Below are 17,433 nucleotides of genomic sequence, written 5' to 3'. Positions count from 1 at the left end.
TATATATATATATATATGTATACATATATGTATATATATATATGTGTATGTGTGTGTGTATGTGTTTGTGTGTGTGTGTGTCTGTATATGCTGCTTACATAACCATCACAGTTAAGCAACGATGAGGCTGGCAAGTACCAGTTCGGTGACCATTTTTGGAATACTAGGCGTCGTATGTGTTTAAAACAACTTCTGCACCTAGTATCACGGTTGGACCACCATGGGTGATTAAACAAGAAATTGCCGAAAGAAATTATCGTATTTTTAGCAAAATACGCAGTTATTTACCGATTTATTTTTTTTTTGGTATCGATTTTTCTAAACATTTTTTAATTAAAGGTGTATTAGCAATCTTGGGCTCACTAAATGAAAATTATTAATTTATTTTTCAAATATTTAAAATTAGTGTTTTTCGCAAAAATAATGAAAATATATAATTCTTTTTGCTAATTTGAAAGATAATAATAATTATAAACATATTCACGAATTTCACACTTCAAACCACAAAAATTAAAAAATAAAACACATTCAAAATTCGGATTTTCAACCTTAAAATCTGATACGTGCGCAGTTGTTTTTTCTGTTTGTTTTATTTACCTCACCCTCCCCACAATACAATTTTAAGCATATTTGTATCCATAAATAAAGAAGGCAGGTTTTTAGGCAATATATATATATATATATATATATTATATATCGATTATGAAAAAAACGTACACTATTATAAAGTCCATTCTTTACTTAATAATTAGGGAAAATTTCGTATTGATTGGATAATTACTTGACTTTTGATAGATTTTTAAAGAGAGATTCCATCAAAAAATACTGACTCCCTCGTTACGTTTCCGTTGTGTCTAGTATACTTCGTACCGGAAGAAAATTCAGAGTTAAAGCATGATTTTTAAGTAGTTACATCGATGTATACTCTCTCTTCCTCTCTCTCTCTCTCTCTCTCTCTCTCTCTCTCTCTCTCTCTATATATATATATATATATATATATATATATATATACAAATAATATATAATATAAATGACCATAATCAGAAAACTTGCATCTTTTGCATTTCTCCATAAAACTTTACTTAATATAGTATTCAACATTATGGTTAAAAAACTACCTGCCAAACATACCCGGTGAACCAAGAGAGAAGCAACTTACTACTCAATCACCTGAAATACCATGTTGGTACCGTACGCATTTTTTGTGGACGATATAAAGTTCGTGGCAGACAAAGACTCCAACTGCAAATACTCGAGTTACCGTCAATGACCCTTCTGATATTCCTCCAATCAGACAGAGTAAACACTTTGAGTCTGTCATGGTATTTGGAGGTGTTGCCAGCAATGGGAAAGTTGTTAAAGTAGACCTGAAGATCAATACGGTGGAATATCTGAAGATTCTTACCCTGATCCCAAGAAAGTGATATTCATCCAGGACTCTACACCTGCTTATGGGTCAAAAACAGTGCAGACCTTCTTGAATAGAGAGTTGCTGCTTTTTGTGTCCTCAAATAACTGGCCACTGGCCTTTTAGCTCGCCAGATTTAACCTCCTGCGACTATTGGTTATGGGGCAATGTTGAGAAAGTCTCTTATGTTCGCCCCCATAGCAGTGTGGCCTCCCTGAAGACCTTCATAATGTGAGCAATTCGAGTTATCAAAAAGTCAGCTGTCAAGGCCTGTTGTTCCATTAGGGCTCACATTCAGCAAGTTGTATATGCAGAAAGTGCCCCTTCCTTTTCAAGGTTTAAAGTTTGAGATCTTAAACTGTCAATTTATCGTTTACACCCTATATATATCTATACTCCTATAAATTTGTTTGTGCATTGATATTCATATTAAAAGCTCTTTTGTCCTATTTATTTAAATAGAAAATGCAACTTTGTAATAATATAGATCGTGGAATTGCATTCACTAGCAAAAGATCTAGCTAATTCGGATATTCTTTTAATATTCATTTTAATTAATTCCCTATTAGTTTTTTTCTGTTTTCCCATGCAATGATTATCTAGTTAACTATTACGTGTAATTATATTTATATAGATATTCTACATGATTGATACTTGCGTAATATTTGCGTAAAAAGTTATAATAAACAAAAACCTCTTTATATATATATATATATATATATATATATATATATGCATACGTATATATTTTTGTTCAAAAAAATTTAGCCTACCAAACTCCTCAGTAATATTTTGGTCTACAGATATGAAACTTAATATATACGTAATTTGAACCCTTGCGAAACTTTATATTTGGGAGGGGGGTTGCCGGGATATCGGTGCAAAAATGTGAAAATTAAAAAAAAAAAATGAAATTTGCCAGGTGATTACGACAGCGTTACGAATATGCATGCATAACATAATAGCTATTGGTTCATGTTTTAATTTTTAGCCTTGAAGTAAACATGTCTTCACGACTCAGGCATTAATGTCAACGGAAAAAGTAAATTGTAAGCTAAACGTTATGTTACGATTCTCGGTGGTGGCGCACGAGTCATATTTTAAAAACTTTTTAAATCATTACTATATATTAGGTACAATATAACCTATAATATAAATCTCACATGTTTTTTAAATGTATGTATGTATGTATGTTTGTATGTCTACCTAAAACTTTCGACATAAGCGACGGATTTTCACGAGATCGATATCATTTTAAAGCTCAATCCTTCAGACGACAAACATCGAAAAATTAGCCAGAAACATTAATTCCTTCATCCTCCACTGGGTACTTTTTTACAGGAAGGGGTCGCCTTTTTCGTCGATACTTTCGAAAGTCATCGCCTCTTTTCGATTGTCTAGCCTTAATTTAAACCTACGTCATTTCCGGTTTGACGATGGGCGTAACAGATAACACTTCACGTTTTTTTTTTGCGCTCGCAATTTCCCCCCTTTTTTTTGTTTTGCTCAACTAACACTCTTACACACACACCCACTTTATTTTTCGCCTTCGCATCACGGGTTCGAGACTGCCTGCCTACTACAACTTTGTTTTTTTTTTTTGCTCAGCATACACCTACTATTACCCGGGCAACGCCAGACACCCAGGCTAATATAATAATAAATACGAAATCTGTATTAATGAAAATATTATATTTAAGCGTATTGTATAACCGGTCAATGCTGAGCGACTTGTCAGTATATATATATATATATATATATATATATATATATATATATATATATATATATATAAATGTATACATATATATGTATACATATATATGTATTTCATTTAAATATTATTTATTAATTATTAATTAATAATTACTACGTGCATAAATGTAACCATTAGTAATTAGTAATTAATAATGAATAAATAATATTTAAATAAAATAAAAAAGTAAATACGTCCTAAAATGTGGGCGAAAAATTGTAAACAAAGGGCAAAAGAAAGAAATAATTCGCTAATAAAGAAATTAATAAAATTCAACAATCTTATATATATACATATATATATATAAATATATATATATATGTATATGCACACACACACACACACACACACACACACACACACACACACACACACGCACACACACACACACACACACATATATATATATATATATATATATATATATATATATGTAAGCGTGATGAATCCTAGCGTTGATGAAACGCGGAATATTCTGTGTAGCTTAATTGCCATATAAATTTTATAACTTACAACCTAGTTCTACCTACGTATTGAGCACTGTTTAAGTAAATACTTAAAGTTTACGCATAAATTTATACACTTCGTATACTAATTTATGATAATATGATAATATGATAATTCTTATTTTGGTACTTATGCATTTTTCGAACAAGTCGTAACACAACGTTCGGCTCGGATTTCTTCGGCGCATGACGTTAACAGCAGGATAAAGCCAAGCGTTGCCGATGAAATAATAACAACGCTACGTAAAAGAAAAAAATAAAGTTAAATTTTAAGTCTAGAAACATCAAAAGAAAAAAACAAAACAAAAACCTACCGTTAATTTATATTTTTTTTAATTAAATGTTTGTAGAAAATGTAATTTCTTTTATCAATAAATAATTTTTAAGCAATTTTCAATGAATAATAGTAACTTTTAAGTATTTTTATAGTTTAGAAAAAGTGAAATAAACTTTTGTTTGTTTTTTTTTTGCAAGTATTTATGTAAAAAAAAAAACAATTTTTTTTTTTAAATTTTTTCCGAATCTCTGCGAGTAGTTGTATTTTTTTTTTTATGCGAAGAACATTTTTCTCTGGAGGATGTATTTTCCTCAGACTTTTGGAGGGCATCAGACGATAAAGTGGACGGAGATGAGATAACGGACGTGATAGGAAGCTCCTTACCAACCGGGTAGCTTTCGGCCATCTGAGTTAATATGGAGTCAAAAGGCTGTCTACCAAATTTTTGTCTCTAAAAGATATGTGTCCAAAAGCTCCCGGTTGGTTCCGCATTGTTTATTGTGTTGCTTTGCTTCCTTCCACATCCGCTCCACATGATTTGTTGTTGCCTGTGTTTCAGGATCTACAAAATTAAGCTAGGATGATCATGTTCATATCAGCGTTTCTTGAAGCGTCAGCGTTTCTTGAATAGTAAGCAAATTTTAAGCAAGAAACGATCGGATTGTTTGTTTCTTTCTTTCGTTCTTTTTTTCTCTCTTCCAATTGGTATAATAATTCTCGCCTTCTGCTCGCGCGCGTACGCGCGTCGAGTAGAAACCCAGCGCGCGGCGTTTTGATTAGCTGCTCGACATGTTACGTCAGGCAGCAACTAAACCCGAGCTGTTGACGTCGTGTTCCGGAGAAATCCGAGGCAAACGCTGAGTTACGTCTGCTTCGTTAAATGCATAAGTACCCTTATTTTTATCAGTTCATATAATATTCACATCAAAACGCCTCGTGTATTTCCCAACGGACTGCTTAATCCTAAGAACCTCGCCTACTGTCATTCCTCTTATTGCGAGGAACTATAATGATATTGTGAGCTACCATAACGCAAAGTCGACTGAAATTTCTGAATCTCACAATTGAATCGTCGATCATTTCTATAATTCGTCCTTGGGTTTCTATATACTCAGATGAAAAAAAAAAGAGCCTTTTCAAATTTCGTAATAGGTTTCCAACATGTTTTACTTTTTCTGGAAATCATTCCAGATAAGACGTGAAGATACTTGATATAAGGAGCTAGCAAGAACGAAAGATGATGATTACAAAGACAGGAGATGCATTTTCACTTTAGGCTTGAAAAGACAAGGCTATAGATAGAAGGAAAATAGCAAAAAAAAAAAAAAAAGAAAAGAAAAAAAAAAGAGTTCCATAAGCTTGTAGTTCTTGGAAAGAAGCTAGTGGAATAATACGCCATATTGCAATGAGATATCAAAACGAATTGACGGAGGCCACTAGACACTACTTGAGCAAAGAAAGCAGAGAATATATCAAACAATCTTAAACAACATGACACAATAGCATTTATAGAAAAGACTGAGACTAACAACAATACGCCTGTGTGTGCGCGAGAGAAAGAAAAATGAGGATGCAGAGAAAGGGCGTCTAACCTTTTAGACAGGAGGTAAATAAAAAAAAATATTAATCTTTAACAGACTAGTTCACACGTCTCGATTAATCGAGTTAGAAACCGGGCCGTGTTTTTAGGAGATGGACATACTCATTTCCATTTTATGCGGATTGATTTTATGATTCAGGACAATAAAGATCTCATCCCATCATGTAATAATTAAGATTTTCTATAGATTAGACTGGAGCTAAATATTGGTCCATGACTCGTCTATTTACAACTCGCAGTCGTTGTTATAAACTAACTTATCCGGAGTTGCGACCTTAACGCTAAAGATAAAAATCATATCTCACGTCATTCATCGTTTGTACTGCGATGTGTTGTTCATTCCGTCTTTTCCGACTTTTATATTATTACCATGCCGTTCTTTATCAATAGCCTTATCATTGTAACAGAACACGGACGCGCATATGACAGCAGCAGCAGCAGCAGCAGCAGCAGCAGCAGCGGTTGTATGAAAATGACCGAGTCAGAAGGAAAGAAAAACGTAATCGGGGAAATAGGCGTGTTACAAACGTGGCCCGAGAGCGACAGGAAAAGACATATCCTAAACATGGCCCCTACAAAGACAGAGTACCACGTGTTCGACAAGGCGTTATTCTGGAAGTACCTGTAAATAAATGTCTGTTGTTTTAACTGAAAAAGGTGAGTTGAATTATTTTCTTGTCTTTGTTTCTTTGCGACTGTCTGCATACAATCTATGAGTCCAGAGTGTTGACATGTAACGACTATATTACTAAGTGAAAGATAAAACTTTACGTTTATTTATTTAGCGAAACTAGCTAAATATGAGTAAAGCATATAAAATTCTTAGAGGGTCATTAATGGTTAATGTAACTAGAGAATAGCTTATATAATAAAAATAGTATTAGCCAAGATGACATTTAGCAATCTGACACCAACTAAAATATGGTATTTATTGTCTAGTCAGGTCACTCGCAACCTCGGCGCAGGGATTTTTCTGCCGTTTAATTTAAATTATAAAAGCTCTACCTGCATATTAAGCACCTTTAAGAAAATATTGTATTTTAGTTCAATACATTTGAGCTAATTTGATACATCTATATATGTATACTTGTGTGTGTGTGTGTGTGTGTGTGTGTGTGTGTGTAAGGTTAGTGGGAGAGAATCTTAGCATAGTGCTCGATTATTAAGACAAATATAAAAATAAGAGCGTAATATTCATTTATATGTACAAAAGGATATCAGAATAAGAGCGGTACCGCCGGTTTCAAATCTAAACAAAGGGAAATATTTTCCAATAAGACATACATAAAATGAGGCTAGAGAGAGTTTGATCAACTATAGGTCCCTTTTATTTGGATTTGAAACCGACGGTAGTGATCTTCTTCTGATATTCTGAAACACAAAAACACTTACATACTTATATAAATATTAGCTGTACTCGGCCACGCGTTGCCGTGGCTCAGTTTCTTTAAATGGAACACAAAAACGAAAAAGACAAAATATATGTCTTATGTTTATATTCTCAATATTTGTGGATAGACAATACCTTTTTCTGTGCAGATGTAGAGATTGCTTAATTTTCCGACTGTTGCATATACATGTGAGAAGAAATCATGGTGTTGATGTAAGACATACAAAAGTAGAAATTGTCCCGGAGCCGTGTTAATGGTCATTTCAAACGCCAAGCGAATTGTGAACACACAATATCTTAAATTAAAGTGGTATATCCGTTTAAATCATACAATGAACGTTAACTGCCTGTTCTTCCTGACGGTTGACAGAGGGGAAAATACGAGGGTTTAATTTTACTATAGACATGTATGTGAACACGGACTGGAAAACCTCGAAAAGTTTAAAAAAAAATAGCTATTTTCTTTTTGTATGTAAGTATAGTGTTTTATCAAAGATAAACTCATGGAAAAATTGAAAAGAATAAAGAAAGAAAGAAAGAAAGAAAGAAAGAAGAAAAGAATGTAAAAATGTTGTAGGATAAGTTTTCAAAAAAAAAAAATAGTTTGGTCAACTGTTGTTGTTTTTATTCCGAAAAATATAATATATTGCTTTCAAATATAATTAATGAGAATATTCGCAAACATTTTGGTGCTTTTTCTCTATTGCTGCTAATTCAGAAATCGAAATATTGATTTTCAAGTGACACCAATAGTATCCACTGAATTGCCATGTCACAGTAATGAAAATAGCCAACACTTACGAAAAACGATGAGGGAGAAATTAATGATTAAATGAAATCATTTTCGAAGAAATTAGAAATTTTAGCTATTTCCTTTGTGTTTACGTCACATGTCACGTGACCAAACAAGCAAAGCCAAAATCAGTTTTTCGTGTAATCATTGAAGAGCGAAATAATTTTCACATGACAATTAGGTAGATAACACTGCTTATTGTTGTAATTGACAAAAAATGTAAGGAGTTATCAAGTTTTTTTTTTTAATTAAATATCAACTTTTCGGCTGGCCTATTTCACTATAATAATGAGGAAGCACCCTTTGACACTTTTTGCAGACATGTACAATGAAAGACCTCGTATATATTTTTTGGTACTCTTGCATAATTTGACCTAGATCCTCGGGATTTTTCGTTAATTATGATTCTGGCTCGACCGGCAATCACCGGAAAAGCCGAGCAAAGTAATAGATGCAGACGAATTTCCAAACAAACAAACCGGGAAAAATAGAAATACAATAATTATAAAATAACAAAAATTTATTTAATATATATATATATATATATATATATATATATATATATATATATATATATATATATATATATATATATATATATATATATATTCCAGAAAAATCGAATTTTGTATCGTTTATTTACTTTTATTTTTTTTGTTGCAATTTTTATAAAACAAATTTATTTTTTTATCGTAAATTGGTTGGCGAAAGTTTTTTCCAAGAAAGCTTACATTTTTTTAAAAAGCAAATTGGCAGTAAACGTTTCTCTTTGCAAACAGAATTTTTTATTATCAGAAAAGATGAATGCTTTTTATGAAAACTGTAAATTGTTAGATGAAAGTACAGAAAAGTTTTTCGGATTAAAATAAAGATTAGATATCTAGGAGCAGAAGACAAAGATAGGCGAACATTTCAAGTGACACCGGTTGTTCGACCTTGACATTGCCGTTGGTTGTTTGTAAACACGTCAAATAGCAGACATGTTCGAATGTTTGTGAGCAAGATTTTTTTAAAATATATTTACGAAACTTTTAAGTGAAACCAATAGTGAGTACAGTGAAAATGTCGATTTTTATAGGTTTTCGGGTATGCTTACAACGAATAAACATCCCAACCTCCCCATGTTAAGAACGGCTTTCGGAATAGACACCCCCAACCTACATATCTTCAGAACAGCTTTCGGAATAGACGTCTTTAACCTTGTCAGCATACCAAAAAACCCTTAAAAGTTGATATGTTGAATGTGAACAATGAGTTGGACGTAATGTAAAAATTTACTGAATTTAAAATGGAACAAAATTTAAATTTCTGTTCCATTTTTACAACGGTAAAACAGAGCATTCTTCACAAGCTTTACCTAACTTAGCATATTGGTGTTATTTTTCAAGTAAAAATATTTAAGTTTGGATAAAAATTCCTAAATTCATTTTACTCTAAATAATTTAGATGACTGAAATAGGAACATCATTGAATCTTTCATTTCCTGAAAAGTAAAAACATGATCCACAATAGTCGATTTGCTGCTAATATCCATTTTCGATGAATATTTGATAGGAAAGCGCCCACATGTGATTAATTTAAATTAAATTTCAATCACGTGATTGCATTTTCACTAATCGCGTGGTTAAATGTTATCCATTTAAAATTTACCCATACTGTAAACACATTATGAAGCGAGACAAAAGGTTCCGTTTAGTGATGTCACGTGACGACGGGCGGTGATGGTGATATCTCCCCAAATAAAAAAAGTGCCACATCGTTTCGAATTTAAGCACATAATTTATTAAATAAAAATTAAGTATAATTTTATAATTAAAAAGAAATATATAAAAACACGCATGAGTACAGTGAAAATACTATACAAAAAAGTCGAAGCAATCGATTCGGTGTTTTTTTTTAGTTTTTCAAAAACTAACAAACCAAGAGTTTCAATTTTACACACACACACACACACACACACACACACACACACACACACACACACACACACACACACACACACATATATATATGAAAACTTCTAAGTGTTGTCAACCTGGGTATGTACTTATAAAAAAATTGCAAAGCGTTCACTTATTTTCCTAAACACATATGATACATTAATACTTCAATTTACATCTGCTAAGACATCGAGCATTCAAATAAACCGAACGTGACACAAGCCCATTGAATATTATAGACCAAAGAGAGAGAGAGAGAGAGAGAGAGAGAGAGAGAGAGAGAGAGAGAGAGAGAAAAGAAGCAAGTAAATCAAGATTTTCGTTTTTTTTAAAAATTTATTTTGAAATATTGCCTGGGCGAAACTGTAAACTTTATAAATAAAAAAAAAGTTTTTAAAAAATCCCAAAACAAACAAAAATTGTGATTTTTCCATCAACTAAATTTAAAAAAAATATGAACAAAACAGTTTCTACTATTTATTTATTAAACAAATCAGAAATCAGACAAATTGCACTACATGAGTAGTAAAATAAAAAATAAAAAATATAAGATTAAAGAAAATGAAAAAGAAAAGAAAATTAAAAAATTTAAGAACAATGGAGGACACGTGTAACAGTTTTATACAATATCGTCATTGCTAACTGTTTGTTGCTCAGTCAATATGTATTTCTTCTCGAGTGACTTCAGTGTACAATCGACAATTTTTATTTTTTTCTTGGGAATCGCTGAGGCTGGATCAGACGGAACATCCGCTATGGTGTTGATAACATCCTGTTAAACAAAAAAGAAAAACATAATAATTAAAATGTCTTTGATACGATAGGGGCGCAAGAAAATATTACTGGTTTTATTTTGGTTTAGGAGCATATTGAAGTCACATAGAAGGAAACTTTTATCAGCTTCTTTGATGAAGGTGAACACAGTTATGAGATTTTGCAAAACGGACAAGATAATCCACTCGTCGTTGTTAAAAGTTGAAATAAGATTCATAAAGCGGCTTCATCTTAACAGAACAGTGTCACATGACCCTTGTCGATGCTACAGAACTGCTGACTACAGCATAGTCGCCTTCAAGTCTAATGTAAACAAAAACTCGTCAAAGCGTTCTCTTAGGTAATCAATTTGTGTCCTTTTCACCCATATTTTCCAGTCCTCTCATAATACTGTTCATCAATTTAATCGAAAATTTCATTAAGCCTCATCCTCGAATAGCTTTTGGGTTTTGATAATCGTTGATTTATTGATATACAAATTTCTCAGTTAACGCGAATCTCCCTTTATGAACAAATTCGGTTAAGTAATCAAATCCTGCATTTTCTCTTTATCGTTTCGAATCCTCTCATAATATTAATTATCAATACAATTGATGATCTCATTAAGCCTTATCCTCTAATGGCATTTTGACTAATTAGTATAAAAAGAAAGAAAAGTTATATTAGAACGAAGAAGGCGAAAGAAAAGAGAGAAGGTAGAAATTTAAAAAATGGAAAAACAAACGGTATAAGAGGCTGCTTCTCAACTGATTACAACAGTGGTGCCCAAACTGTTTTTTCATGGCGACACACTATTGGACTCTGCAAATTCTCACGACACACTTATTACAAAAAACAATGAAATTTTTCTACTCATAAATCATACAATAATAATTATACAATAAAATGATAAAGTTTTGCTTGAAGGTTAGGAGGACTAGTAGTCAGGTGTCTTTTTATCTAATTTGAAACAGTTGCTTTATTAGACAATGTTTGGCTTCACATAACACACAATAGAGACAGAAAATGTTTATCTCCAATTCATGTGAGATCCAGATTTCAAGTATTCACCATTACTAACGGGAGCTGCGAAAATTCCACAGTGCCATCTTTCATATGTAATATATTGCAGCTGGGCATTCTGTGGACGTATTGTTAAAACTGAAAAAGTAATCTGATGAATATAATAACAGAATATATCTGGTTATTAAGGTTTATCTCCAAGTCTGTGATATATTTCCATTGTATGGCGCCGATACGAACGGAAACCTCACAATATCATTATACCATCTTTAGACAGAACAGATATTACCATTGGATACTAGCCAGAAGGCGAAGGAGGCATATTTTAGTTTCACGTATATTCCAAAAGCGATATCATTTTTTTTAAATTTTATTTTATTTTTTTACATTGCGTCTTCGCTGATCGGGAAATCCTATTTATTAAAAAGGAAGATAGAATGTGGTAATATACTACGAACATTAAATTATCACAAAAATAATCAAAATTTTCTACTCATAAATCATTTTTATGCAATAAAATGATGAAGTTTAGCTTGAAGGTTAGGAGGATTAGTGATAAGTTGTCTTTTTATCTAACTTGAAACCATTGCTTCATCAGACAATGTTTGGCTGCGCATAACACACAATGGAGAAAATGAATTAGTTATTCTTATAACTGGAAAAAACCCCACCTAACGGCTAGCTACGAAATGCCAATATACATTTTACCTCTGTCTAACCTGCATGCCCCCCCATCTTTTTTTACTTCAAACTAAACCTTACCTGAAACTCTAATTCTAATGGAGATCTACTGTTATTTGTAAGTAAATAACCCCTGTCTCTTCAACGCTAATAATCTGCTCCTTCCCACCAAGCCGCCACTTAACTCCGATATATCACAGCATTTGTAGTGGAATCTTTAACTTCCAGCCCACTTGGGAACGCTGATCATACAGTGATAATGGTTGAAATCGCCCTAAACTCTAGAGCCAAAACTGAAAACAACGAGATATTATAAAAAGGCTGATTGGGAAGATGCCCATGGGGAAATATTTTTCTCTTCCTGCTGAACAGTACGCAAACGAGACCACTGAATGGTTCAAAACTGCAATCGAAGCGCATGTTCCCATGCGAAAATTTTATAGCAAGCCCCACTCTCCCCAATGGTTTACTTCAACTTGTACAACTGCCATTGCTCAAAGGCAGCATGCATACCGCAGATTTAACCAACATAAGTCCAGTTCAAACAGACAGCTCTATTTATATAAGAGCCATATACGTCCAAGGATGGAATACTGTTGCCACATCTGGGCAGGAGCTGCTAGAAAGGACTTGTCCTGCCTTAATAGAGTTCAAAATAGACTTCGTAGCCTCGTAGGAGATGTCCTTTTCTCTTCCTTGCAACCTCTATCTCACAGAAGATATGTTGTGAGTTTGGTTCTGATATATCGTTATTTTCATGGAAAGTGTTCGACTGAGCTTCAGTCTATGGTCCCCCCTCGCCAAACCTTCACAAGAAACACTCGTCTAGCTGAAAACACTATCAATAATTCCCCCCCCCCACTCTTTATCTGTGCCTAAACCTAAACGTAGATTCTATGAACAAAGCTTCTTTCTTAGAACTGCACGCTTGTGGAATTGTTTTCCGTTTTCTTGCTTTCCAGCTGATTACAATATGGTTGTCTTCAAGTCTAACGTAAACAAGTTCTTGATAAGCCGTTCCATATAAGTTAACAAATTTACAGAATTTCTATTACTAATGATTACTATATTATCCAATTTCTACTTTACACCCTTTAACCCTTATCCTCGAGTGGACTGTTGGCCTTGATAAGTGGTGATACCTGTGTAAAAAAGTACATAGAAGCTAGAAGTAACGTTAAGAAAGAAATAACGACAGCTAAGAGAGAATTTACGGAAACCACTAAAAACGCATCGAAGCACAAAAACTAGGAACTCGTGACTTCTGGAAAATCTACAACAGTGTAGTAAATAATGGGCAATCAACAATTCCCTCACTAACCAAAAATCACGAGGTTGTTTGCTCAGCAACCGAGAAGGCTAACATGTTTGCCAGTTGGTTTGCCTCAAACTCCACACTGGACCCTCCAACCACTCCCTACCTGAATTTCCTATGCGGACAGACGCCACGCTAGACGATCTGAAAATCACCCCTGCTCAGGTGCATGCTATCATAAAAAATCTTATTTGAGACCATAATTAACCATGCTTTAGTCCAACACCTTACAGATGCTAAACTTCTGACCGACCAACAATATGGATTTAGACAAGCCCGTTCCACAGCAGACATCCTAACTGTGATCTCTGAACGTATATACCATTCACTGGACAAAGCAGGGGAGGGCAGAGCGGTAGCTATAGATATATCTTAGGCTTTTGACAGGGTATGGCATGAGGGTCTCCCCAGGAAAATTAGATCATACGGTACCACTGGTAGAATAATTAATATAATTAAATCCTTCTTAGATAAGAGAAAAATCCAGGTTGTCCGCGACGGTCGTACATCTAAAGAATATGATATAAATGCGGGAGTGCCCCAGGGGTCTATCTTGGGACCTCTACTGTTCCTGATATTCATAAATGACCTCTCCGACAAAATTGCCTCTGAGATGGGTATATATGCTGATGACACCATACTCTATAGCAGGCACGACAGGAAAGCAAATGAACACATATCTAAAGAAATGGCAGAAACACTAGAGGATGGCCTCCAATCTGTAGTGGAATGGGGACAAAAATGGATGGTCACGCCCAATGCCGCCAAGACTAAATTAGTTTCATTCAATAATTACAAGAAACCTTCTCTACCACCTATAGCAATGGCCAACGACTCTTTATCTGAGAGTACATCTATCAAACTCCTTGGCCTAACGTTCACAGGAAACATGAGTTGGAACAATTACATTGAAGGCATTGCCAAGGCCACTGCAAGGAAGGTGGGCTCTCTACCGTGCTAGAAAACTACTAACACCCGAAAGGATCCTGTACCTCTATAAGGCAACCACTCGCCCATGTATGGAGTATTGCTGTCATATTTGGACTGGTGAATCTGCTACTAATCTCTCGACAAGGTTCAAAAGAGAGTCGCAAATCTGATAGGCCATGAACTGGCATCTAAGCTTCAGCCTCTGTCCCATCGATGAAACGTGCATCTCTCTGCCTGTTCTACAAGTATTTTAATGGTGAATGCTCTGACGAACTGCAAGTACTTGTGCCCCCACGACGTGAGCATCCTCGACAAACCCGACAGGCTGCTAAATCCCACCCCCACACTGTAGAGATCCCTAGATTTAAAAGATCTTTCTACTCCAGTAGTTTCTTCCCCAGAACCGCTAGACTTTGGAATTCCATTCCAGGTCCCTGCTTCCCCAACTGTACTGACGTGCAGAAGTTCAAGTACACTTAACATTTATTATTTTGGTCTCAAATCAAAATACAAAGTTTTACCCTTATTCAAGTTACCTACATCTAAAATTTCAAATGTTTAGACCAAAAATTGGCGTAGGTATTTGGTAGAATCTACAAAGGTCAACTCTTTCAACTTTGACCTTTTGACAGCCAAATTCTCGCCCCAAAACTGATTAAAATGCATGCCGCATGTCTGAATCCTCATTATGTATACATTTCAAATGCTTAGACACAAAATTGGCTGAGTAGTTTGCTAGACACGGCGAATGTCAAATCTTTCCAATTTGACCCCTTGTCAGCTGAAATTTTCGACCAAACCGATTAAAAAGCTTGCCCTATCTCTGAATACCTTTTATATAAAATTTCAAATATTTAAACATGAAATTGGCTGAGTAATTTGGTAGACACCGCAGAGATCATTTTTTAAAAATATTTTTACGCCACTCTTGATCCCTTAACATTTATTTTTGAGGGCTCAAATTCTAAATCTCGAGTCTCTAGACCGGAAAATGACAGAGTGATTTGGTAGAGAAATGTACACAGATTGACACACAGACACACAGACACACAGAGAGACATTTTCACTTTTGTAGATAGACTAGTTGTGGTGCCCGGTGTTGTCCGGGTGTTTGGCGGTATGTGTTGAGCAAAAAAAAAAAAAAAAAAAGTGGTAGTAAGGAGGCAGCCTCGAATCCGTACCGCGAAGAAGGAACAGAATGGGGAAAATCCTGACGTCTTTGCTGTTACGACCACAACCAAACTGTAACTGACGTAGGTTTAAATTAAGGCTAGACAATCGGAAAGAGGGGATGACTTTCGAAAATATCGACGGAAAAAGCTACCCCTCCCTTTAGAAAAGTGCCCAGTTGAGGGGGAAGGAATTAATGTTTTTAGCCAATTTTTCGGTATTTTTCGTCTGAAGGATTTAGCTTCAAAACGATTCTGATCTTGTGAAAATCCGTCGGCACCGTCGAAAGTTTTAGGCAGACATGCAATCAAACATACATACATTTATATATTGGTAACTCAAATTTTCGACCCAAACTGATTAAAAAGCTTGCCCTATCTCTGAATACACTTTATGTAAAATTTCAAATGTTTAGACCAGAAATTGTCTGAGTAATTTGGTAGAGACCGCATAAGTCAATTTTCTTTTACATTTTGACCCCTATTATGACCCCTTAACATTTATTGTTTTGGGCTGAAATCAAGTTTTTTAGTTAGATCTATGTCCAAGGAACCTATATCTAAAATTTCAAGTGTTTATACCCAAAATTGGCGAAGGAGTTTGGTAGAGTTCTCAAAGGTTAAATCGTTGAACTTTGGCCGCTAAACAGCCAAATTTCTGGCCGAAAACCGATTACAAAGATTTTCCCAAGTCTCAGTACTCTGTATATCCAATTTCGAGTCTATAGATTGAAAATTGACAGAGTTATTTTGTAGGAAAATGTACACAGACAGACAATTTCACTTATATATATATATATATATATATATATATATATATATATATATATATATATTATTGGTAGTATTGTTTAGTTATTTAAACAAAAACAAAAAAAAGACAATATGTCTACCAAAGAGTGCTCAATGTTTAGACAGAGCAATATGAATATGTTGAATATGAAAACTAGTGGCTACACATATACAGATATGTTTCAGTGACAACCCTGCTAGGGAAAATCACATCATCAGGCCAAGAATATCTCCGAAAGTATCAGTCAAAAACATTACCTTTTTATATTACACCAATCTATAAGATTACATCATTGCCAAGGATAAAAGGGGTAATCAGATAAAATAAGTAAATAAATATTTAACTAGACTGATATATATATATATATATATATATATATATATATATATATATATATATATATATATATATATTTGCGTTTATATTGATATATGTATGATTTTATCTCTATTTAAATATTAAAAACGTTAATAATAAATTTAAATGAAAAAAACGTTAATGATAGCTTATGCATTCCTTTAATAACCACTAAAAGTTGAGCCGGATGTTTTAACTAAAAAAAGCATAAGTATAAAATTATATTGGGAGATCCCACATCAATTTGTATAATGTGATAACTTATTTTATCTGATTACCCCTTTTACCCTTGGCAATGATATAATCTTATAGACTGGTTTTAATATAAAAAGGTAATGTTTTTGACTGATACTTTCGGAGATATTCTTGGCCTGATGATGTGATTTTCCCTAGCAGGGTGGTCACTGAAACATATTTGCATATGTGTAGTCACTAGTTTTAATATTCAACAAATTTATATATATATATATATATATATATATATATATATATATATATATATATAAATATATTTATATATATAAATATATATATATTTATATTTATATATATTTATGTATATATATATTTATATATATATATATTTATATATAAATATATTTATATATATAGTTATATATATATATTTATATATATATTTATATATATATGTATATATATATGAATATATTTATATATATATATATATATACACATACATATATATAAATATATTATTCAGAATAATGAAATACAATAAATC

General features: G+C 33.4%; 1 protein-coding gene across 1 annotated transcript in view; it reads right to left on the bottom strand.

Moving 5' to 3' along the window:
• Positions 1 to 10,019: 10,019 nt before the first annotated feature.
• Positions 10,020 to 17,433, bottom strand: part of LOC145259660 (uncharacterized) — a 34,426-nt gene continuing 27,012 nt past the window's right edge. Inside the window, exon 4 of the mRNA XM_080117317.1 lies at positions 10,020 to 10,442. Within this exon, the coding sequence (XP_079973443.1) occupies positions 10,290 to 10,442 (153 nt within the window). The 3' untranslated portion in view covers positions 10,020 to 10,289. The remainder of the gene's footprint in view (positions 10,443 to 17,433) is intronic.

This window comes from Euprymna scolopes, chromosome 35 (assembly GCF_053919585.1).
Source record: "Euprymna scolopes isolate OS-2025 chromosome 35, ASM5391958v1, whole genome shotgun sequence".
Classification (NCBI taxonomy): Eukaryota; Metazoa; Mollusca; class Cephalopoda; order Sepiida; family Sepiolidae; genus Euprymna; species Euprymna scolopes.
The sequence above is the reverse complement of the archived record's forward strand: the minus strand, read 5'-3'. Positions and strand labels throughout refer to the sequence as shown.